Source organism: Pimephales promelas, chromosome 8, assembly GCF_988280905.1.
Source record: "Pimephales promelas chromosome 8, fPimPro1.hap1.1, whole genome shotgun sequence".
NCBI classification, from domain to species: Eukaryota; Metazoa; Chordata; class Actinopteri; order Cypriniformes; family Leuciscidae; genus Pimephales; species Pimephales promelas.
Window position 1 is genome coordinate 5,331,844 of NC_142776.1, and position 24,066 is coordinate 5,355,909.

A 24,066-nucleotide genomic window follows, 5' to 3' on the forward strand; every position below is an offset into this window, starting at 1 on the left:
ATCTACAAGGCTAACGTTAGCTGTCACTAGAGTTTGAAATTCATTTCACACAAAATTTTTAGTTCGTTGGCTGTGGCGAACAGGACGATCGAGGGTGAGGGATGTAAGAGGACGGAGCGAGGCCGGTGGCGTGAGTGATAATGAAAGGTCCCACAGCAGTCCGAAATCTCATAAAGATAGCCACGAACATCGGATTCGAGCAGCAGAATTTCAAAATCCTCTTCTTCCATATCATGTTTAGTTTCTTCCGTCATTATCATACTTCCTATCTCCACAGCGTTTGTTAGCTTAGCTTTCAAACAAGATGGCTGATATATTGATTCAGTTTCTGCAAGTGAAGTCCCACCCACTGATCTGTAATAGGCCTGTAGGGTGAGTGGGTCCCACACCCTTGAATAATAATGAGCTAATGTTTGTAGTCTCTACACATTTTAATAAAATATGACTTCCCGCTTATTATGACGCAAAATGACGATTTTTACGTCATAATAAGCAGGAAGTAAAACACTTAAATTCTTATTTTTCCCACACTCTAAAAAATGCTGGGTTGTTTTAACCCAACTTTGGGTCAAATATAGACAAACCCAGCCATTGGGTTACATTGTTTAATTACATTTTTAACCCAATGTTTGGGTTTGTCCATATTTGACCCAAAGTTGGGTTAAAACAACCCACCATTTTAGAGTGCATCTCAGGGGAAAATAAGGGAATAAACCATGACCATTCAAAAATATAACTGGGTTTCTATGACACAAAGCTTAATGCAAATGGGTGAAGTGTCCCTTTAATATCTGTTAATATAAATTAATATATTGAATAATATCTGCTAACTCTTTATTTTGATGTTACCTGAACAGCCATTCTAGTGACTTAACTTATTCTACTAACCCAAACCTGAACCTGAGCATACCAATGAGAGTTGACAGTAGTAGCAAAGTTACTTATAGCTAGTAGAATATTGTGAACTATTGAAATAAAGTGTATTTTTAAACTAAAATAAAACTAAATTTAAAAAACTTTATATTAAAAAAAATTTGACAACAGCATATTGTACTACTGTTTTAAATATGCATCGTGGTATGATGCACAGGGTTTCACGGAAGAATAGGCAGCATACACTGCGTAATATTCAGTAGTAGCCCACTAGTTTTATATTTCATAGCCTTAGAACCACAAGGGATTTGATTTTAGCAGTAATTTGGCTGCAAGCCACAGAGAATTACAAATTCAAAGACACTAAGAGAAAGTATCTGCAAAGAACATAAAGGTATGTGCAGCTCTACGATAAAAGGCCTTTTTAACAGGGACCTAAAAGCACCAGATCTTATCTAAACAGCATTTCTGTCGTCGATAAGAGGATCAATTGATTTCATCACAGGCAAATGCTCAGAAACTTAAATCCGTCCGGAGCCTCCCTGCTTGAGTAATGATGAAGCGGATTGAGGTCGGCTTCTCAAAACCAAAGCGAAAAGCTTCTGATTTCATGGTATAGCAGTTGAGAAAATATGAATTTATTCATGACACACAAAAATAAAGGTTTGTAATAAAGTACTCACTGATGTTATGGCACAATAAATGTTTGATTTTAAAAATAGATCGGATGGTTAAACTCAAATTAGCAACCTGGGAATAATTGCTTAGTATTAGTGAAACAAATAATAAATTCCATGCATGCATACATAATGAAAATCCTTTAATATTTGCCACATAGATATATTCATATTATTATTGTTATAATAATAACTGTGAGTCAAAAATAATAGTCATTATATGCATATAAAACTAATCCATTAATTTACTATACTATGCTGTACGTCTGTATAGAAAACAACATAAAGAAACACCTCATTAGCTTATATACAGGAGCTTTTAGGGAAGGGATAATAAAGCCGATAAACACGCATACACACACGGAATCAGTGCAAAACACTGATGAGGTTATTCAGTCACTGACAACATATACAGAGTCCATTCGGCTTTAGTCGATGACCATAAACCATAGATAAACACCTCGCACTGGTGTCAGTCATGTAAAAAAACAAGATATGGAAAACCTAGAAAACATGACACTGACGCTCCTTCATAGATGTCTGGATGAAAAATGAACATTAAAGATATTTCAAATAGCTTTGGCTGAAAAGAAACTGCATAAATAAATATCAAGGACAGGGAAGCACCTTCAGAGAAGCCACAGCATCATGTTTCATGTGTCCTATTGCTACTCAGAATGATACAGAGAGACACCGATATAGAGAGAGGGCCGGCTCGAGTGTTTGATTACCCAAATGCAGTGCTGTTAAACATCTGTAAACCACAGGAGACATTTCGATTCTCATAGCTGTGTGTGGGTGTGTCTGTTTCTGTGGTTTGTGTGAGCGTCTTCTTTCACCAGAACGGGTTGGGAAAACATCCTGCGTCTCTCTCTAGTCCCCTTTGAAACGATTGCACCAGAGGGTCCACAAAGCGAACTGCTGCTATGACAACTGAAATGGGGTCAGACTGCTCGGCCCATCGCACGCAAGGTGAGGGGGTGGAATGTCTGCCTGGTCGGAGTGGGGCCTCCCCAAACCTCCAAGCAAGGGTGTGGTCAAGAGGAGCCATCAAAACTGTGGACACAGAAATTTCACTGTCAGCGGTTACAATTTAAAGCAGTAAAAATCATGACATCATGTGTCCTCATGTATTCATCTTTACTGGTGTGAGGGTGGGACAACTTGTCATGTTGCCACCAATAGCAAACCACAACCATCCAGTAATCACGTCCCTCTTTACTTGCTATGATACGGAATATCCGTGGAAGTGTTACTAGCTACTCGTTTCACAGATAGTTTGTTTCTGTATTGTATAAGTTGATGTTGTAGCATAGATATATACACTAGATGTCGCCATGGCTATGGCAGTTCATTCGAACGAATGCAATTTACTTCAGTATTTACTCACCCTCATGTTGTTCCAACCCCGTACGACCTTCGTTCATCTTCGGAACACAAATTAAGATATTTTTGATGAAATCTGAGAGCTAGATCACTAGTCCATAGGCTTCTGAGGAATTGAAACTTGCCGGCCTCGAAAAGTTATTAAAGACATCGTTAAAAAAGCGACTTCAGTGGCTCAATCTTAAGTTTATCAAACGACGAGAACACTTTTTGTGCGCAAAAAACAACAAAAATAACTTTATTCAATTCCTCAAGAAGACTGTGGACTAGTATGCAGGAGTGATCCAGCTCTCAGATTTCATCAAAAATGAAATCAAAAATGTCTTACGGGATTGGAACAACATGAGGGTGAGTAAATACTGACAGAATTTTCATTTTTGGGTGAACTATCCCTTTATTGCATGAGCGTCAATGTGGCAAAGGTCTAACGGAAATAAAATCACCTAGCCTAGAAATCTAGACACATTCTAGCGGCAGCCAGTGTGGTCTAGCAACTCTCCGTTGGCTTTCGAAGTAGAAAAACCAAACTCTGGTCAGGCCAATCATATTGTGAATAGAGTTGGTGGGCGGGCTTAACACAATGACGGCAGAGTTGTGACAGTTCTGCGCCGTGAGGTGATTTCCCGGCTACTTGAAAACAAACAAGATGCTGCTGGCGAACAGCGGTCTTTCGAAACGGCTTTGGCCGCGACTCTGGACGACTTGGAGTTAAGAGAACGTCACTTAAGTCATTCTTAAAAAAGGAAGATATGTTCGAGGTTTTGATAAACAAAAAGTTTAATATATCTAACTAGCTCCGCTGGTGGGAAAACGCATGGGACTCACTCAGCCAAAGCCGTTCGTTGCTCTGGTTGGTTGTAGCACTATCCTATGGCGTGCAGAGGGAAATTGAAAGACAACCATTTATCCCGCCCCTCGGACTGAGGTATGGCAATTGTGAGTTCCCAGACCAAACATCTTGATGTAGGTCTGGCTTGCCAGGCTAAAAATCACCATAAATTGTCATGAATGCGATTTTCTAGTTGTTGTTTTTTTTTTGGTTCGTTCCAATGGTCAGACATGTATTTATCATTGAGTCCAGAGAAAATAAAAGTAAAATAAAATCCATGAATTTGAAGTACAGGCGGAGATAGCAACATTACCTAGCTACTATTTGCCCTATTTTTTACAGTCTATGGACAAGACCCCTGTTCCAAGATGGCGGCGGTTTTGACACATGCTTAGAACCCCAAGGCGACATCTAGTGTATATATCTATGATGACAAGCAGGATGTGACGGTTGGTCAGTGGTATTTGTCCTGCCCCTCCTTTACTGTGATTGGACGACTAGGTAAAAAGTGACAGTGATGAGCGCAGCGTTTTCATAGACATCATGTTTCACATCAAAATTCTTCAACTCTCGATGACTGCTAAAAAACTGCAAGGTCTCAACACTTTAGCGTAAAATAGACACTCAGCACCTCATTACACTCCCGCCGTTTTAAAAACGCGGCGCTACCATTGAAAACTATTGGAAAAATTCACTAGCCGAGAGAAAAAAAAACGCTTTGCTGGAAACGTGCCCAAACATGCATAAAAATACCTTTTACAAACCAACTGCAAATGTTTTATTGAAGATGTAATCTAATAAATGCAATTAACAAGTCATCTAATACCAGTAACAATTAAGAGTCTTCATATTAATTTATTAAATCGTAGAGCTTGTTTTGTTCGTTTTATGGGGAGCTTGGTTAATCAGACCTAGTAAAGAGACTTTTATTCCAACTCTTTATTTTCATGAATTTATAAAACTGATCTGAGATCAGGTAACAATCAGACAGTGATTCATGTGTTCAGAGATCGCCAATTTAAATTTTAATGAGTTTTTCCATGTCGGTTCTTATTATCATTTCTACTGAATCTTGTATCATGTATTTTAAATATATGCCTAATTACACAATTGTAATGTTGATGTTGCAATTTAGTACAATTAAAATATAGTAACTTTAAATGTAATATTGATAACCACACTCCATTTAAATGTATAGTCTTCACCTTAGTAGCTATTCAACACATTCAAATAAGTGCATTTCTGTAAAGCATGACAAAAGAGTATTAAAACATAATGATTTAACACATGTTTTTGAAGTAAAACTTTTAATGGGACATTCTTGCACTTTTTTTAAAAGCACTGTAAAGATACAGCAGAAATAGTAAGAATAGTATGCTATCCTGAATTCAGCATATGTCAACACTGGACATAAAGCTGTGCCTGTTAATGCCTGTAAATATGTGTCATCATATACTAACCTCTGTTTTGTTCCAACCCTGTATTATTTTCTTTCTTCTGTGAAACAAAAAAAAAGAGATATCTTCAGAAGAGCTTTAGTTATTCATTCAAGTAAAATGGATGGTGATTTATATTTTTAAAAAGGCGCCGTATAGCACCATAAATGTAGTCCTTGTGCTCTATATTTCAAGTCTTCTGAATGCAAGCATAAAAAAAAAAATATTTGAAAACTCCACCAGATAGGGGAAGATTTTAGGGGGATTTGGGAGCTTAGCAGTTTATTTCATAATTTTTTGTTTTACAGAGGAAAGAAAACAATACAGATGTCTTAACATGTAGGTGAGTTAATGATGACAAAATTCAGAATCACAGGTTTTACAAGAGGATTACAGAAATCACTCATGCATTAATTACCACAAATAACAAGAAATGGGAAAAATCAGCATTCCTGTGACTGTAGTGAAATCTTGATGGGATTGATGAGTAATCCCTAAGGATAAATGTCTGCATTTGAGCTATTAAATATTAACAAAGCCATTTTCTGCCCCTGCTGGGCAGCTTTAAGAGATCACAGAAAGAAAGGGTCACCTTGCATTCATACACACAAGGAAGCATACATGCATGGATCATGGTGACTCTTGGGCTCTGTTTTGACTATAGTAAGCTGCTTACTGGATTCTCTCTACTACATTAACAGCTTTCTACCTGAAATGACAATTGAAATGTTCTATACAGACAGCAACCCCATTAGTCTTAGCCTCAGACGGTACAGTCTGTTCATATTGCACACAAAACTGCACTTGAGAGACTAAGATCAGACAGAACTTTTGACAACTGGAAGCAAATTTGTTCATACTTATACTAACAGAGCAATCGCACCAGAGTTCGTTTTAATCAAACCAACCCATGTCAAGTGTGAACATTTGTTCACTTTAAAAAAAAAAAAAACTTTTGCTGGTAATTTACTCACCCCCATGTCATCCAAGATGTCCATGTCTTTGTTTCTTCAGTCGAAAATAAATTAAGGTTTTTGATGAAAACATTCCAGGATTTTTCTCCATATAATGGACTTCATTGGGAACCAAACGGTTCAAGGTCCAAATGAGAGTTTCGGTGCAGCTTCAAAGGGCTTAAAACGACACCAGACGATGAATAAGGGTCTTATCTAGCAAAACGATCAGTCATTTTAAAAAATAAATAAAAAAGTATACGTTTTATAGGCACATGAACAAATGAACAAATCTTTTTTCGAGTCATTTCGTTTTCAACCAAATGACTCAAAAAAAAAGATTAGTTCATTTTGATGAACGAGTTCGAACACGAACGCGCATCACAGAACAGAGCAAGGCGAGCATTTGTGCTTATAAAACTTAAAGTTTTTTATTTATTTTTTACATAACTGATCGTTTCGCTAGATAAGACCCTTATTCATCGTCTGGTGTCGTTTAAAGCCCTTTGAAGCTGCATTGAAACTCTCATTTGGACCTTGAACTGTTTGGCACCCAATGAAGTCCATTATATGGAGAAAATCCTGGAATGTTTTCATCCAACCTTAATTTCTTTTCAACTGAAGAAAGAATGAAAGGGACATCTTGGATGACATGAGGGTGAGTAAATTACCAGCAAAAGTTGTTGTTTTTTTTTTAAAGTGAAAAGTTGTTTTTTTAAGTTTTTTTTATACTCCATTAATATAATGAGCCCTTCACTGAGCTAGTCTCTAGATTTAAAATGGTTAAGACAAAAACGTGTAAATTGAAGAGTCAGCATTGCTGAGCATTTTCTCCTTAAAACTTCAGTGAACCAAAAACGCAATTTGAAATCGCTAGTGTTTCTGATGTCACCTTGTAACCAATCACATCAACATGTGATCGTCAACGAGTGGATCTGAGCTGGTACGAGTGAGTGGAGGCGGGGCTCATTTGCATATTCATTGGACCTCCTATACTGAGGCAAGGGTGGAGAGTTACATTCAAACTATTCTAAGACATGAAGACTTAAAAAAAAACTTTTACAGGTAAATATGTCATTTTGATGTGTTTTAAGGGATCAAATTATTGACTACAGGGGGACTTTAATCATAATAACTCTCTATATAATAATGATCTGAACAAACTGTAATAGTCCTAGTAGTTTGACTTTAGAATGTTGCTAAACGAACAATTTGACACATAAATATTGGGTAGAATAGTTCATTCTTGAGAAATTAGCTCATTGTGATGCATTAGCAACATGCTGCCTTGGTCAAAATAATTTATTCTCAGCCAAATTTAGCTGCCTACTGTTTTGGAATAAACAGGAGCACACCAGTGATGCCTAAAAATGCTGTCTAGGTAGGCAGCTCACTAGGGTTAGGCATTGAAGCAGAACTCACCTGTCCCAGAGCTTCACGTTCCTGCAGTTGTTGCTGCAACATCCTGCTGATATCAAAGCTGTGAAGATAAAAAAAAAAAAAAAAAAAAGAATGTTGTGGATTTTAGTGTCTGGAAGTAAAAAAGCCCATTTTCTTTATTTTTAATGATAGCCTGTAAACCTTCCAAGACAGATCGACCAAAAGCATATGGGTTCAGCAATGATATATGCTTCTGCAGAGGCCACACATGAAAAAGAAATCTAATATATTGCATACATTGAAAATATATTGATTTTACCTTTTTTTCACCCATCTGTTGTTTTTTTATTGTACTGCTACATCATTCACATTGTTTCATGGGATTGAGACCCTCGTGAAAGTAACATTGAAAAGTTGACACTTTTAGTTGACAGTTCAACTACAAGTCAGAACATTTTAAAATAAAGTGAAATCATTTTTTTAGATCATGGCAAATCCTGATGATCATGTTATCCAGCATGATTTGAGATTGTTCCAAAGAGCATCTTGTGCTTCAATGGATGGAAATCTCACTCGCGATTGCGTGATACTGGGAATCCTTGCCTTTTGATTTGTTTCATCACCAAATATTGGTTGGATGCTTATCCTTAATCATCCTTTGAGCATTTGTGGAACAGATTCCTAAACCACTTTGTCGTTCTTATTATCTGCTGTTTGATCAAAGCTCCCCTGGACATCAGATTTAGTTTGCGTTTTCGGTTGTTTCTGCGCCGTTTCATGCTTTATCTGCTTTCACATTGTCATGTTGGTGAGTAAACCGGTCAGGGTGTCTGTTAAAACCCCCTAAAGTGTTTCTTAGAAGTCCACAGACTGGCATGAATCTTTAATGCCCGACTGCAATCGCACGCCTGAAGCAAGTATGATAACGAGATGAAGCGGTGAATGAAACATAGAGCACTATTGATGCCGGCTTAATGGAGGCGAGCTCAGACAGAATGGATGTGTCGTCACTATATGAATCAATATCAAATGCAGGGAAGCTGGATACCCTGCCAATGAAAGGTGGGCTCATATATGCTGCATGTCAGATTTTACTCATAAAGAAGTCTGAGAATGTAGACGTGACTCTTACCGTATGTTCTTACTCTGGCAGATTACACCCTCCACAGTGTGAAGTTTCTCAGCCCAAAGGTTGTCACTATGTCTGCTTTAGTGTGTGCGTGTGTGTGTGCTCGACGGGGTGGCATATGGGAAAAGCAGACAGGTTTAAAGTTGGTTTAGTCTTGCCGAGCTCAGTAAAAAAGGTAAATGAGGATTTGCCTGTGGTCTCCAGTGTGCAACTAAACCTTAAAAAGAGAAAATAACTGCTAAGGCGCTGAGAGGGCAACAATTTATGTTGGGAGTCTCTTATTTCCTACAGACAACCCTCGGTCTCTGAACTGTTCCTTACTGCTCCTAGAAACGTTCGGCCAGACGGTGGAAAGTGTCTTCTGATATAGGAGAATATGGTGCTCACACTATCTTTACAACAGTGTAGCGACTAATATGATACTGTATTGGGTTAAAAGACAGTTCTTTCAAATGCATTATGAATACCCAGTTTAAACCTGGTGTTAAAGGGATAGTTCACTTTGAAATTAATTTTTGATATGTTTTAGCTTACCAAAAGGGCATCCAGTAGTTTTCACAGTAGTTTCAATTTTGATATTTTTAGGTCAAACCGTTCTTGTCTGTCAGTCATATAATGGAGGTATATGGTCACCACCTCAAAGAGCATGCACAGAGAAGTCCATATTAAACATGATTTAATGACTCGTAAATGTAAGTACACATTGATGGCCTAAGACACGAAACGAGCGGTTTGTGTGAGAAAACGAACAGTATTTATATCGCTTTTACCTCATGTAATCACAGTCACGTACAAGTGATCTGAGGCCGCGGGCGCATCGGTCTGCGCAAGCGCTGGAAGTGATCTCTCGCGCGGTTGCGAAAAAAATTCAAAGTTGTCTGTTGATATTTCGAAATCGTCTTCCATTGCGATTTCCTGTATATCTAAATATGTTTCGATCTTCACAGTGAAAGGTAACACTTCCGAAATCTCTGTGTAAACAATGAGTGACGTTCATGCGAGAGATCACTTCTGGCGCTTTCCGGCATCTTGCACAGATCAAAGCGTCTCCGCCCTCAGATCAGTTGGACGTGGCTGTGGTTACATGAGTTAAAAACTATATAAATACTGTTCATTTTCTCAAACCGCTTGTTTCGTGTCTTAGGCCATCAATATGTACTTACATTTACGAGTCATTAAATCATGTTTAATTTGGACTTCTCTGTGCATGCTCTTTGAGGTGGACCTACGCTATCTCACGACCAATTCGTACGAATTCGTACGAGTGATTCAAAAGTGGCTAATTCGTACTAATTCATACGACCTCACTCGTACGAATTTGTACGATTTGTCTAAACCCACGTGACGGTTATGTTTAGGGGCGGGGTCAGGGGTAGGTCATTCGTACGAATTCATACGAATTGGCTAATTCGTAAAATATGTACGATTTAGCAAAATCGTACTAATTCGTACGAGTGAGGTCGTACGAATTGTTTCGAATTAGCCACCTCGTAAAATTCGTACGAATTCCTGTGAGATCGGGTTGGGTGGACCCCATATACCTACATTATATGACTGACCGACAAGAACGGTTTGACCTAAAAATATAAAAATTGAAAATACTGTGGAAACAAAGACACCTACATCTTGGATGCCCTTGAGGTAAGCTAAAACATATCAAAATGTATGCGTTTTGGTTGATCGGATCACAAGTGGATGACGTTAAATACAACGGAAATCTAAAACATTTTGTGCTTTTCCACTTTCGACCACTTAAATACATTTACTCTCACATAGTCCATCCCCTCAAAGAAATCAGGACAGAAGTAGTAAAAAGTGGGCGAAAGAGGCATATTAAAATACCAGGTATTAAAATAAACAGGAATGTGTCTCCCTTGTCTACTTGTGATCTGATCGACCAAAACGCATCTTAATACCAGGTGTAAACAGAGCCTTAGATCAGTCATTTGAAATGTGGCAGGAGATCCAAATCTCTTGTTGTACAGTATACTACCGTTAACATAACAATCATTATTCTAGGCTTCACATTAGCATAATTGTCTAAGCATGAGTTTAGCTCTTGAGCTTGAATATTGAAATTGCATTGTGTAGGCTTTTGTAATGTCACCGTGCTTCTTGGCTGGTAGCTTACAACATTCAATTTGCCCTGAAAGCTCATGGTCAGATATTTGCCATGCCATGTGGAGCGACTCAAATCAGTCAGATATACAGTACTGTATATCCTGAGAGAGGAGGTGTGAAGGTCAAGATGTGTGATTTCATATTTGTGCAGGTTCAAAACTTGTGTTAAGGTGAATATCTCCTTCTTTTTCTCCTATATAACACACACACACACACACACAGAGAGAGCTACCACAAACGCAGACAGACTTACACATTTCCATCATCGTAAAACAGGGATTACAAGAGAATGTCCTATATTTTCAGAGATCATGGGAACGATTAAGCTCTGACATGGGAGGAGGCCAAAAAATGATCTTATCGATGAGAAGATCTACTTGCTCTCCACCGAATTGTTTGGAACTAATAAAAAAATAGTTGAAAAAAAAAAACATTGCTGTTATGTAAATGTTCACAATTCTTTTCCATGATCACCACTGTCACACAAGAACATCTGCCTGCATCATATTTGTAATTCCAGATAAATACTTGCCTAAACAAACACAGATGTTGTCTTTTGTTGTCAGTTTATAATTTTCACACATAGTTGTAGATTCTGTACTATAATAATACAGCTCATCCAAATATTTTTAATAACCATGCATACATTTTCTGACTACCTAAAATATATTATTGAAATAATAACCTCTCTGACAGCCTTGGGCTTTGTTTACACTGCAGAGGAAACATGATTTTTATTTTTATTTAGTCTTTTTGTCTGATTTTGTAGAACTGAAAGTTATGTTTCCAGATACAATTTTTTAAATTCATGATGCAAATGCGCATTCATCATTCGCGGGACTTCAGCAATAGATCATGGAAAAAACAAAAAAGCATTTAGCATTTTAATGGTCTTCCTTTTCTGCAAATAAAAAATCAACTAAAATCTCATTTTAGTCTGAAAAAGAACAGACTGAATGAAGAAAAAGACTTTGCTAGTTCTGTAACCAGCCAAAAAGAAAAAGGTTCAGGGCACCTGCAGAAAACTACACTGTAAAAAAAAATATTGTTGGTTTAACTTAAAAAATTAAGTAACCTGGTTGCCTTAAAATTTTAAGTTCATTGAAATGGAAAAAGTGAGTTAATACAATGAAGGAGATTGATTTAATCATCAGAAACTCAAAATAATAAATAATCTGAACTAAATAAATTAAGTTGATTTGACAAAAGAAAAAATGTTGTGATAACAAATCTTGAAAATATTTTTTTTTTACAGTGCCAATCAGAAATGCTCGATGGCTGTCAATCATTTTGTCTGTTTGATTTTGCTCATGGCGTGCATGGCGTTTCAACAGCTTCCAGCACCTTTAAACACACTAATATGCTGTCATACTATATCATCCAAATAAAGAATACCCATAATGCCCCGCACAGAGCATGCTAACTGAAGGTCATCGCCTAATGAAGCTCACTGCACATTAGTGCATGACAGTGTTAACCCATATCCCTTCAGGCAGAGTCATGCTCGGCTCAGCCGCTTCACGCGGATGCGGGATCCATGGTAGCGCAGAGTTTGTTGTCTTAATCCGACACATAGTTTATTACACAAAATCAATTGATTCTGCATTGTGCTTGTCATAAAATATTGTCAAGCTTTTTTAAAAAAGACCATTTAAACTCACTGAAATGTCATTAAATATGTTGCACTGTTTGGGAAACCTGTTAGAAAACAGTTATTTTTGCAATTACATTTAATAATGCAAGTGCAAAAAAAAATATGTGGAGATAAAAATGCAAAGCAGGCTTGGTTTTTTTTTTTTTTTTTTTTTTTTTTTTGTGAAATGCACAATCCTCACACAAAGCCATGACTCAACACACTAAGCTGAGCTCGCCATGAAAATCCATTAAGGGACCCGTGACTAAGAGCTCACTGTAATATTCTTTCTTGGGGAAATAAAAATACTCAAATATGGCACACAGGGCAGGAATTATAGGACATTTTATCACTTGTCAGATCCTGTTTTTGTTCAGTTCATCTGCTTAAACCAAGCCACTGCCTCAATGTAAAGCTATTCCTCTATAGCATTTTTGTGCACCGGTCAAACACTGCTAAAGAGGCCATACATCATTCAATAAATTTCACATGGGATCAGTTCCTTATTCGATTTTCCCCCCCAGTATTTATATATTTTTATCACTTATAATTGTAACTTATATAACTGTTGAACACAGATGCTTTGATAATGCCTGTTTTTTTTTTTTTTGTAACTGAGTCCCAAAATATAATAAATAAATACATTTTAAATCAAATAAAAAAATATGTATATACTGTAATTTGTTGAAGGGTGTAAACTAACATTTTATTAAAATAAAAATATAAAAACTCAAATGTAGCTTTATACAATAGTTTTGTTAGTAAACTTTTTACTAAAATAAAATAATAAAAAATAAAATAAAATACATATTAATTTAAAAAGTAAAGTATAAACTTCACTAAATCTTATTAAACTTTTATAAAATTGTATTACAATAAAATAATATTAAATGAAATAAAAACTAAAATGAAGGCTTAAGTACAAGATATATATATATATATATATATATATATATATATATATATATATATATATATATATATCCTAGTAATTTGTTAGAAACTGTAAAATAAAAAACTGTAAAACAAAAAAAAATTATAAAATAACAAAAAACTAAAATGGAGCCTTCAGTCATACACATAAAGTAAAAAAGTGTAAACTTTATGGAAATAAAATGGAATAAAAACTAGGCTTCAGTATATAAGACTTTTGTTAGTGTACGTTTTACTCAAATAAAATAAATCAAATAAAATACATATATACAGTTATTTGTTAAAAGTGTCAAATTTACAAAGCTTTATTAAAATAAAAAATAAATTTAAAATAAATGTCAAAATTTATCATAACAATTTTCTAAAAGTTATCAAGACTTTTTAGAGTCTCAATTAGTAATAATATAAAATAAAAACTGATTTAGCAGGACACCTGTAAGACTGTTAATGGAAGTAGGGGAAAGGTATTTGCCTACTGTAAACACTGAGTAAGTCTTCAGCTCCAGGGCTAAATTTAGAGCTGGAGTCAGAGGGGGGTATCTCCCAAGGTCACGGAGAAGCACACACAACAGCACTCATGCTCACACTAACCCCCACACACACCGCAATTGAGATACAGGTCTGCCTAAACCACAGGATTCCCTGGGGACTGGAGAGTTTGAGTCTGAAGAGGTCTGACTTCTGTATTATCGGGAAATAGCTTCTTTTTTTTTTCCAGAAGTTGTGTAATGGCCGCTTTGTCTACTCTTTAAAACCCTTATCTGTGGTATTAGGAAGGTCTCAGATTTGCCATGGTTTAAACTGAAGTGAAACCAGAGAAAGAAATCTCACATACTCAAGAGTTTCAAAAGTTCCACTGGGTTTAAAAGTATAAGAAGCGTAGACCAGAATTTTACCCTATTTCATTCACGCTGCAGTCTGGATCATAGATATCCATAATAAAGGCTAAATTGTCCGCGCTGCTGGCCAACCTGGCGGCCATCTTGTCACAGTCAGCTCGCTCATTTGTAACATTGTGTTTTAATGGTGCATGTACTATTTAATTAACCATAACTTGCTCAAATTTCTACCGATTTTCAAATGGTTTGGTTTGTTATAAACATCATAGATGTAGTTATGACACTGCATACTTATGAATAATAATAAATAAATAATCATCCAGAATTATAGCCACGTTAATAAAGTTTGTAAGAAACCAAACCGTTTGTAAATCTGTCAAGATTTCAACGAGATAAGATCATTCTTGTTGGTGCTGATCACTCATCTTACATCAGAGCCCGCCAGAAAGCTTGCCTGTGACAAGATGGCCGACGGCAATGACGATAGAGATTCCGCTGATAGACATCTGGCCTTTATTATGGATATCTATAGTCTGGATACCATGGACCAAATTTTCACCTCAGCGAGGGAACAAATCACAGAACGGGGAGGGAGCAGCAAGACGATGACGACGATGCAACACACCAAAGCAGTTTGTTTATACCTATGGATCAAACATGGCAGCAGACACGAAGTTACCTTTCAATGCAGCCTTAGATTGAAAATAATAGTCATTGGGTTTGTGAGAGAGGTAACAATGTCTGATCTTTTTGTCAAACAAGTTAATTTTAATCATAAAATTTGTCTTAAAAGTATGAAGAATCTTTAACATCCATTCTTTATAGAGTAAAAAATGTTCTTTAGATTTAGAAATTACAGAAATGGTTCTTTTAAGAATTGTTCACCACAAAATGAAATGAAAAATATCCTTTGGAACCTTTATTTCTAAGAGAATAACCAAGATTTGGATTATGAGTTTACTGACTCAATGAAAGGTAAGATTATCAGTAAAATTCAACCTTCTGTCACAATCACAAAATGCCACTGTTTACAAGACCTAGAATGTAGTTGATGAGTCACATGGACTACTTTTATATTTTTATAGTGTTTAATGTCCATTAGAAGTTTGAAATCTCCAGTCCCTATTCATTGTAATTGGATTGAAACTTGGCATAATTAAAAATGTCTTATTCCACAGAGGAAACAGGACATTTAGGTTTGGCAATACATATTGGTGAGTAAATGATGACGGAAGTTTCTTTTTTGGGTGAACTAATCATTTAAACGTGCACACTTTGGTCCATCCATCTGCTCACAGTGCGGGGGTCAGCAAAACATACAAATCTGAGCCAAGAGATAAACAGAGAATAGAGTGCCCATTTCTCTCTGCTTATACAACAATGCCCTCATTTTGGTGTTTAGTGACGTGGACATACTTGTCAAGACGTGTTTTCTTCAGCATAAAGCTGGATATTGACAGTGTCATACTGTACTGCCTCTATAAAAACAGCTTTCACGTGAAATTCAAAACCGCCGACCATATTTCCGGCATGAGCTGACAGCATTAGCTACTGTACAACGTGATTCCCATGCAAAATGAAGCCTCCCTGAAAGAAACAAAAAGCTAGCAGCACGGTGGTATTAAGATTAGTTTTGACCAAGTCAAGAGGTGCTTGTTTTCATGCAGGATTTCAGCCAAAGATGCAGAGGGATTGTATTGTGACGCTGTTATTTAGATGAACTTTTGTTGACTGTGATGTTTATAATCATGTGATTTGGCTTTTTGAATAAGAGCCACATGCTAAGAAAGCAGAAAAATAATAATTCTCTGAAAACCTCTTACAGGATTATCCAGAGCTTCAACATCATACATCCCTAGTCTACATCTATGCACGAGTTTAATTCCCACAACAAATACAAGTTGTAGTGACTGCTAACACACTGCAACACTCAATTTGAATGGATTTTTTTAATAGCTAAACAAAGCAATGCTGTCAGCCGCTAACCATTTCCATCGACAACCAAAGCTCTTATGTCACGTTTTGTTATATAATCGTGGTTAAACTGTGATATAACTCAAACGTTCAGTTTATATCCACTTCAGCTACCACTGAGATGATAAATAAATAAATAAATAAATAACATTGGCTGCCTGGGCACCGTGACTGCAACAGTAAATGCTGACAATGCTGATAGATTCTCTATAAAAGCAGTCACTGACAGGGCACTTCAACAAATACAGATATCAGAACAGTATTCTTGTTATTTACCCTTACAAAAAAGAGGTTTATACAAGTGTCCAATTAGTATATTTATTTTAAACTAAAAATAAGAAAGTATACTTTCAGCCAACTTTTTCTACTTCACAGAAATATACTTAAAATTGCAGTGACAAAAGACGTGCTTGCACTCAATCATTTCATCGAGATATACTTAAAAGTAAAAATAAGTAAGCACACTTGGCTTGTAGTTCTGTTTAATCTTTTGCATTATAAACTTACAATGTTTGAAAATATTTATAAATAAAACAGATTATGAATATATTAATTTTTGTGTAGGCTAGTCCACTGGTAGTGTACATAGCAATTTACTTTTTAAAATTTACTGCAAATACTCTTTCGCCGCCATTGGCTGAATTTTCCGGCTATCCATGTTTTCACTGTTATATAGTTACGCATCTTTGGAAACAGTACAGAATCTCCCGATCAAAATACAGGCAAAGAAGAAGTGGAAACAAGTGAGATGCCTTGTCCAAATCATAGATATCCACAAAAAAGGCTAGACGTCTTACGGCGGAGTTTCTATCGTCGTTCTACCGGCGGCCATCTTGTCACAGGCAAGCTGATGTAAGATGTGAACATTCAGCACGAAAACAAATACTCTTATCTCGTTGAAATCTTGACGGATTTACAAACGGTTTGGTTTCTTACAAACTTTATTAACGTGGCTATAATTCTGGATGATTATTTATTTATACACTTATTATTCATAAGTATGCAGTGTCATAACTACATCTCTGACGTTTATAACAAACCAAACCATTTGAAAATCGGTAGACAATTGAGCAAGTTATGGTTATTTAAAAAGCACATGCACCATTAAAACACAATGTTACGAGTGAGCGAGCTGCCTGTGACAAGATGGCCGCCAGGTGCAGACGTCGATATGCAGATATAGCAGACGACCATATGACGTCGTTCATATGGCCACTTGTAGTATAGTTGCCATACTAACGAAAAAACTAATAAACTAGTTGGCTCCCTAAAAGTATACTTTTTTACACTAAAATGTAGACCTATTTAGTCCCAAGTATACTAAAACAGTACACTTACAAGTATACTTCAAGTACATTGATATTAGTATTCTTACTACATAAAGTATACTTAAGAATATACTTGAACTTTACTTAAGTATATGTATTTTTGTAAGGGTATAAGCAATAAACAGAGATGCTAAAGTAGACTGATTTTCTTTAAAGGGATAGTTCAATTCAAAAATTATGTTACTCAACAAAATAAGATGTTTTGTAGAACATTAGGGTCCAAACTACATTGGAATCCATTGACTTTTACTGTATGGACAAAAAAATAGCGCTTTTTTCATGTTCTGCAGTAGGTTTGAAATGACATGATGGTGAGTAAATGTTGATAAAGTTTCATTTTTGTGGTAGGCCTAAAATATCCCTTGAAAACACATTACACATACTCAGTTCATCAACACCACAGAGCATTTCAGAGCAGCATTAGGGTTGTCCTGGGTAAGATAGTGATCTGGATGTGTACAGGGTCAGTGGACAATGGTTTTCGCTTTGGGACCAACACCAGAACAGGCTGTGACAGTGACAAATGTCTACAGCAGCATTACAGACACAGGACAGTACTGAAACCACAGCATCCGACAACAACAGTCATCTTGTTAGCAATTACCTTTCATTGTTAGCGCTTAGCTCACAGGAATTCTTATGGTTCTTTGCAATCAGTAAAGCTAATATCTTTCAACGACTATTATTGATTTAATTTTGACCTTGTCAAGTGACAGAATGTTATTTCTCCATCAGGGAGGATCCATCTTAAAACATAACAAATAAATCTCATCTGTAAAGATGAGGGAAGCTAATTCAACAACGTAAAGAGTTCCTTATTTCATTTTAAGGGGGCATTTCTTGAAGCTAATGAATGCAAAGTGAGTCACATCTTTCACCTTGAGGTGAGTGTTTTATGTGAACTATAGACTACTCAGCATGTTCTCCTGTAGAAATCGTTATCTGCAGCTGTGGGATATGCACATAGCTGTCTAACGCCTTTAATTTGCACCATTTCTTATAAACTAAGTTAAATGCATTTGTGTGTGTGTGGTTTTTTTTTTAATCATGTGGGATTTTGTAAAGTCAGTAGCCTAAATCTTTCATCCCATAACGATTTCGTAAAGAACTTCCGTAAAGCAGCGAAAATACAAGATATTAGCCATCTGAATATGCTAGTACACGAAAAAGAGTACAGAATAGTGAGTCCAAATACATGATATACGAATACAAGTTGTCAAGCAGCAAGTTGTCCGAATACATGGTATTCAAAAACAGTAGGTGAACGTACCCGGATGGTCACATGACAAAACCAACATGGTGGATGTAGTACACATTCATACTGTAGAACATACTTTTGTTATAGCCACAAAGCTCATCAAATGCAGTATCTACTCAGACTGTATGCCATTTCAGACACAGCGTTTGTTTTATAAATTTGCTTTTTAGCATTTTAATAGCCTATATCACTTATGTGTGCTGAGGTGTTTGTCTTAGTTATCAAAAAGCACTATAGTAGCCTATTAGCAAGATCTTTGTGGTGTTTTTTGCTAATGCTAATGCTAATGCTAATGATGCTTTTAGGACATAAACCATGGCAATTATCATGCTAATATCGTGCTATAGGATATTTTTGTACACTATAGGGCAAGGTGTTTATAACTTTGCACAGAAATGTGCATCAGAAATGAGGCAAAATAGGGTATTATTGTCTGAAAGGGGAAGTCTAACACACTGTCCACTTGTTTTGGTTTGATTCTCAATTATACCAGGCATAGGTCTAGTGTCTTTGTCAAAATAATTAACTTTATTTTAAGTTGGATGGGTCAATGGCAATCTGACTGTGGGCGGCAGGCTAGTCTGAAGGAAACTGTATATAGACCTCAACAACAGCAACAGGTGACAAAAAAAGTGTTCTTTTGATTTTATGTTATCATAAACATACGTTTCCTAGTCAGAAATGGGTCCTCTCGAGTCATATTTACGATTGGGAATCTCAGAGATAATTTTTATATAAGTTTCAAAGTTGGGTGAGCGATAAACTTTAAACTTTAAAAAAAAATAGCAGAGGAGAGATCCATTAAAGTGACTGTTAAATTTGATTGTTTTTCCCCCTAATTTCCTACATATTGCTTTCTCTTTCGATTACAATCTTGTTTATTTATGTATATTCAAAATATTCTATTTTACAGGTGCTTGATTAAACTCTACAGGACATGCAGTATCCCTCCAGAAGCAGGACTGGACAATCCTGATCTAGATACGGGGAATGTTTAGATGGTTGCCAACAAAAGGAATGCTACATTTTATTTATCTTCTCCAAGATTTCTCCAAAAAATTAGGCAAGAATCAACCTGCCATCCTCCAAGATTCCTATTCTTTTCGACAATAAAGCAGTTGAACGTGATGAAATTTCGAATAGCGCATGATAACATGCACATGCTTTGATCGGATCTCGTAATGCTATGTTTCTCGTTATGCCATTTATTGGAACATATAATGTTTTACTTATTGGCTGGGTGAAAATAGGATAAAGATAGAGTAGGATAAATATGTATCAGGCATAACTGCACACCTTCAATGTCATTTAATTTCATATATGTGTCATTTTGCAAGTCAGACCCACCATTCACACCATTGTAAAGGCTCCGATGATGTGGCGACAGCTCGTCTCCTGCCAGTCTACGCGGTGACGTCTCTCTACCAGGGCTGCCGAACTTCCCATGCTCAGGGCTCATGCTGTATTGGTGCCTCAGCATCTCTGGACTACTTCCTCCCAGCTTGCTTTTGTCATGGAGGAACTCTGACGTTCCTAGCAGCATGTGTCTAGACTCGGGACTCCCAGGCCCACCTCCTAAGCTTCCCCTGTGCCTCTGAATGTAGAGCTCGGGACTCATGGGCTGCCCTGGAGCCAGATGGTGCTTCGGGTGAGTCTCCGGACTCCGGTGGCCCAGAGATCGACCGTACTTTTCTGGACTTAGCCCTCTAATCAGCCGATGGTCAGGCACAGATATGGAGCCACAGCGAGGTCGGCAGGGCTGGGGCAGAATGAAGGGATACTCCAAGCTGGTGCTTCTGTGCCGGACAGGAGGGTCAGGGCTGGAGATCTCCCCGCGATCTCCGTCCCCTCTCTTCCCAAGGCGAGACTTCTGGAGATCCGGGCTTTTATTCCCAGTTCCTCCGCTAGACGGTGGCTGTGGCTGCTTATGGTGCGGATGTTCGGAGCTGTCGGCACTTCCTGCGCTAGAAGTGCTGCTTCCATCCCCAACGTCTCGCAGCAAGCCAGGTACCAGGAGCCCACTCTGGCTGTCAATGGAATTGCGACATCCAATGGACCCCGTCCCACCTTGGACTCCTTCCCCTCCGCTGCCACCTTTGTCTTCGTCTATCAGCAGACAAAGTTCCCTCAGCTCCAGGTTCTCCCGAATGACCTCCTCCTGCTTGTGCTCTAGCTCTGTCAGCTTCTGAAGGTACAGCGCCACATCCTTGCGCATGACGCTGGCACTGAAGCGGCCCAGACGCTGCCACTCACGCGACACTCGCTTGCCCTTCTGCCGGTCATCGTCCAGGAAACAGCACAGGTCTCGCAGTTCCCGATTGTCATCCTGCAGCTTCTGGTTTACCTCCTTCAGTATTATAGGAAACACAGAAAAATTGTTTTTACAGAGAGTTTTGACATTAAAGGGTTAGTTCACCCAAAAATGAAAATGAAGTCATTAATTACTCACCCCCATGCTGTACCAACCCCGTAAGACCTTCGTTCATCTTCGGAACACAAATGAAGATATTTTTGATTAAATTTGAGAGCTGTCTCACTACCACATTGGCTGCCTAAGGGACTGCCTCTTGACGGCCAAGAAAGTCAATGAAGAAAATGTTTAAATATCCCATGTGACGAGAATACTTTTTGTGCGAAAAAACAAACAAAAATAACGACTTTATTCGACTATTCCTTTTCTTCCTTGTTGGCCTGAAACGAGACTTCCTTAGATTTCCACGACGCATGCGCGAGAACTGAACTGAAGTCGTTGAAGGAGATCGCAATTCTCGCGCATGCGTCGTGGAAATCTAAGGAAGTCTCGTTTCAGGCCAACAAGGAAGAAAAGGAATAGTCGAATAAAGTCGTTATTTGTGTTTGTTTTTTCGCACAAAAAGCATTCTCGTCGCTTGATAAACTTATAGTTGAGCCACGGTAGTCACTTGGGATATTTAAATATTTTCTTCATTGACTTTCTGGGCCGTCAAGAGGCAGTCCCTTAGGCAGCCAATGTGGTAGTGAGACAGCTCTCAAATTTAATCAAAAATATCTTCATTTGTGTTCCGAAGATGAACGAAGGTCTTACGGGGTTGGTACAGCATGGGGGTGAGTAATTGATGACTTAATTTTCATTTTTGGGTGAACTAACCCTTTAAATGTTTTGATTTAAAGGCAAAGAATAAAAGATATGGACATTTTGAGACCACACAAACTCTGATTTAATCATTCATTATGAGACTAAAGTTTGGAAGTGTGGTTTGTTCAAGTAAAGTCCATCGTTCATCTAAGATAGAACAGTCTAAAGTATAAACGTCTGTTCAGTTAAAGCAATGTGCATGAGTGATGATTGAACTTGATGAGCTAAGATTTCAGAGCTTTGAAATATTTGTAGTGAATTTGTTCTATGTTGTATGCACTATTATTATGGAGCTTGACATGGTCACTATAAGAATTTTCATGATGATGATTATGGTATACTTTATTTATCCTTAGGAAAATTCAAGTAAAGTTTAAAATTTTGCAAAGTTAAAAATTCACATTGGTGTTTCACAGAAAAATAACAGCATATTGAAAAGACAGCTTGGTCATATAGCCTAATTATTTTTTTAAATAAGCTGTTCCATTACAAGATACATTCTTGGTTTATTTTATGCATCATTCAGAGTTCAAATTAGGTGTAAAAAAATAGGGTTAAACACACAACCGGTACGGCTCAAATAACGAATATAGGATTCTTGTCTGGCTAAGAAGTTTCTATAGCTTGATTTTTGCAAAGTTGTTTTAATCAGACGAACATAGGCTATTCAAGGCGTTATTCCTACAGGAAGAACTGTGTTTCTGGCGCATCCTCATGAGCGCAGGTGTGCTCCAGACGCATGATCTCATATGCTCACCTTCAGCCCCCGGATCTCGTTCAGATGCAGCTGGAGGCTGCGGTTCACCTCACGAATCAGATTACTGTGATCCAGGATGACGCTAATTTTATGGGCTTCAGACCGTCGGAGTCGCTGCACCAGCTCCTCTTTGCTCCATTGGAGGAGCTCTTCATCCGTGAGGTTGGTGATTTCTTCTGCCGGACTTTCTGGCGCCTTAGATCCAGGCTGTGCTTGTAGAGATTGCTCCATTAGAAGTGGTGAGCTGCTACTGGTACCAGGTGCTGATCAAATATTAATGAGGCAGGCTGTTAGGAGGAGTCAGGGAGACAGAGGACGCATCGTGGAGTGATGCCCGTATCCGATGCCCTTAGAGTGGGAGTCGCCTCTACTTTTTCCCAAAGCAACAGCTGATGCAGCTGACGAGGAGAAGCCAGGGCGGCATACAGAACAAGTCCGCGCGGATTATTCAGCATCGACTCCTATTCATAGTTCTTGTAAGTTTAGAAAAGTGACGGTATAGGATAGCGGGGGAGATGTGGGTGTTTTCAGGCGGCCCGGTGCGCTCGCCTCCGTCTGCCTCTGCGCGCTTCACCATCCTCATGGAGAGACGGCAGCATCCTCAGCCTGAGCTCCGGAGAAATGAGCGTGACTGCAGCGACTCTCTCTCTCTCTCTCTCTCTCTCTCTCTCTCTCTCTCTCTCTCTCTCTCTCTCTCTCTCTCTCTCTCTCTCTCTCTCTCTCTCTCTGTGCGTGTGTCGTCTATGTTTGTGTGTGCGTGTTGTGAGGTGATGCTGTTGTGAAAATTGCATTTAAGTTTGTATCTATGCGCCATCTATGGCCACATTGAGGTTCTACAGATGAATAGGCTATATATTTTTTTCCTTTTTTGAATGTATAAGTTATGTTCGAATATACAGATCTACTGTCTACATTCTTTGTATATTTGGATGTAAACGTTTTAGATTTTAGGTACTTTTTCTGCATTCAGTGCATTCTATAATAAATTATGTTGCTGTATATCATAATAATAAACTTTGCTATAGCCTATAGGCTACCTTAATACAATCTCTGGATATTACCGGTACTTAAAGGGATACTCCACTTTTTTGGAAATAGGCTCATTTTAACACTTCCCCAGAGTTAAACAGTTGAGTTACCGTTTTCAAATCCATTCAGCTGATTTTCTGATATTTAGAAGAATAGTAGGCTAACCAGACAGTTTCTGGTCTCATTGACTTCCATAGTAGGAAAAAATGTAGGCTATACTATGGAAGTCAATGAGACCATAACTGTCTGGTTACTGATATTCTTAAATAGCCTATCAAAAAATCGGCTGAATACATTTGAAAACATTTAACTCTGGGGGAGTGGTAAAATGAGCCTATTTCCAGAAAAAGTGGAGTATCCCTTTAAGTGATTATTTGAGTTGTTGGACGTACCAAAATATGGGGATTCAAGTTCAA

General features: G+C 37.7%; 1 protein-coding gene across 2 annotated transcripts; it reads right to left on the reverse strand.

Moving 5' to 3' along the window:
• Positions 1-1,678: 1,678 nt before the first annotated feature.
• On the reverse strand, positions 1,679-23,322 carry ccdc85al (coiled-coil domain containing 85A, like). 2 transcript variants are annotated; one of them, XM_039689689.2, is made up of 5 exons: positions 22,622-23,322; positions 20,097-21,096; positions 7,577-7,634; positions 5,226-5,262; positions 1,679-2,606 (listed from the first exon to the last, which is right to left on the reverse strand). In XM_039689689.2, exons 1-5 carry the CDS (start codon positions 22,850-22,852, stop codon positions 2,601-2,603), a joined length of 1,332 nt encoding a protein of 443 aa, XP_039545623.2. In that variant the 5' UTR covers positions 22,853-23,322; the 3' UTR covers positions 1,679-2,600. The 2 variants fall into 2 exon arrangements, with proteins under 2 accessions (XP_039545623.2, XP_039545624.2); XM_039689690.2 differs by lacking the exon at positions 5,226-5,262 and having other exon boundaries at positions 22,622-23,317.
• Between the last annotated feature and the right edge of the window lie 744 nt (positions 23,323-24,066).

What these genes read in the sequence shown, in the direction of transcription:
- ccdc85al (XM_039689689.2), bottom strand. Translation starts at nt 22,852, where the DNA reads ATGGAGCAATCTCTACAAGCACAGCCTGGATCTAAGGCGCCAGAAAGT. An exon ending in ACGAGATCCGGGGGCTGAAG is followed by an intron (nt 21,097 to 22,621) that starts GTGAGCATATGA and finishes ATAATACTGAAG; the next exon opens with GAGGTAAACCAGAAGCTGCA. An exon ending in CCTTTACAATGGTGTGAATG is followed by an intron (nt 7,635 to 20,096) that starts GTGGGTCTGACT and finishes TTATCTTCACAG; the next exon opens with CTTTGATATCAGCAGGATGT.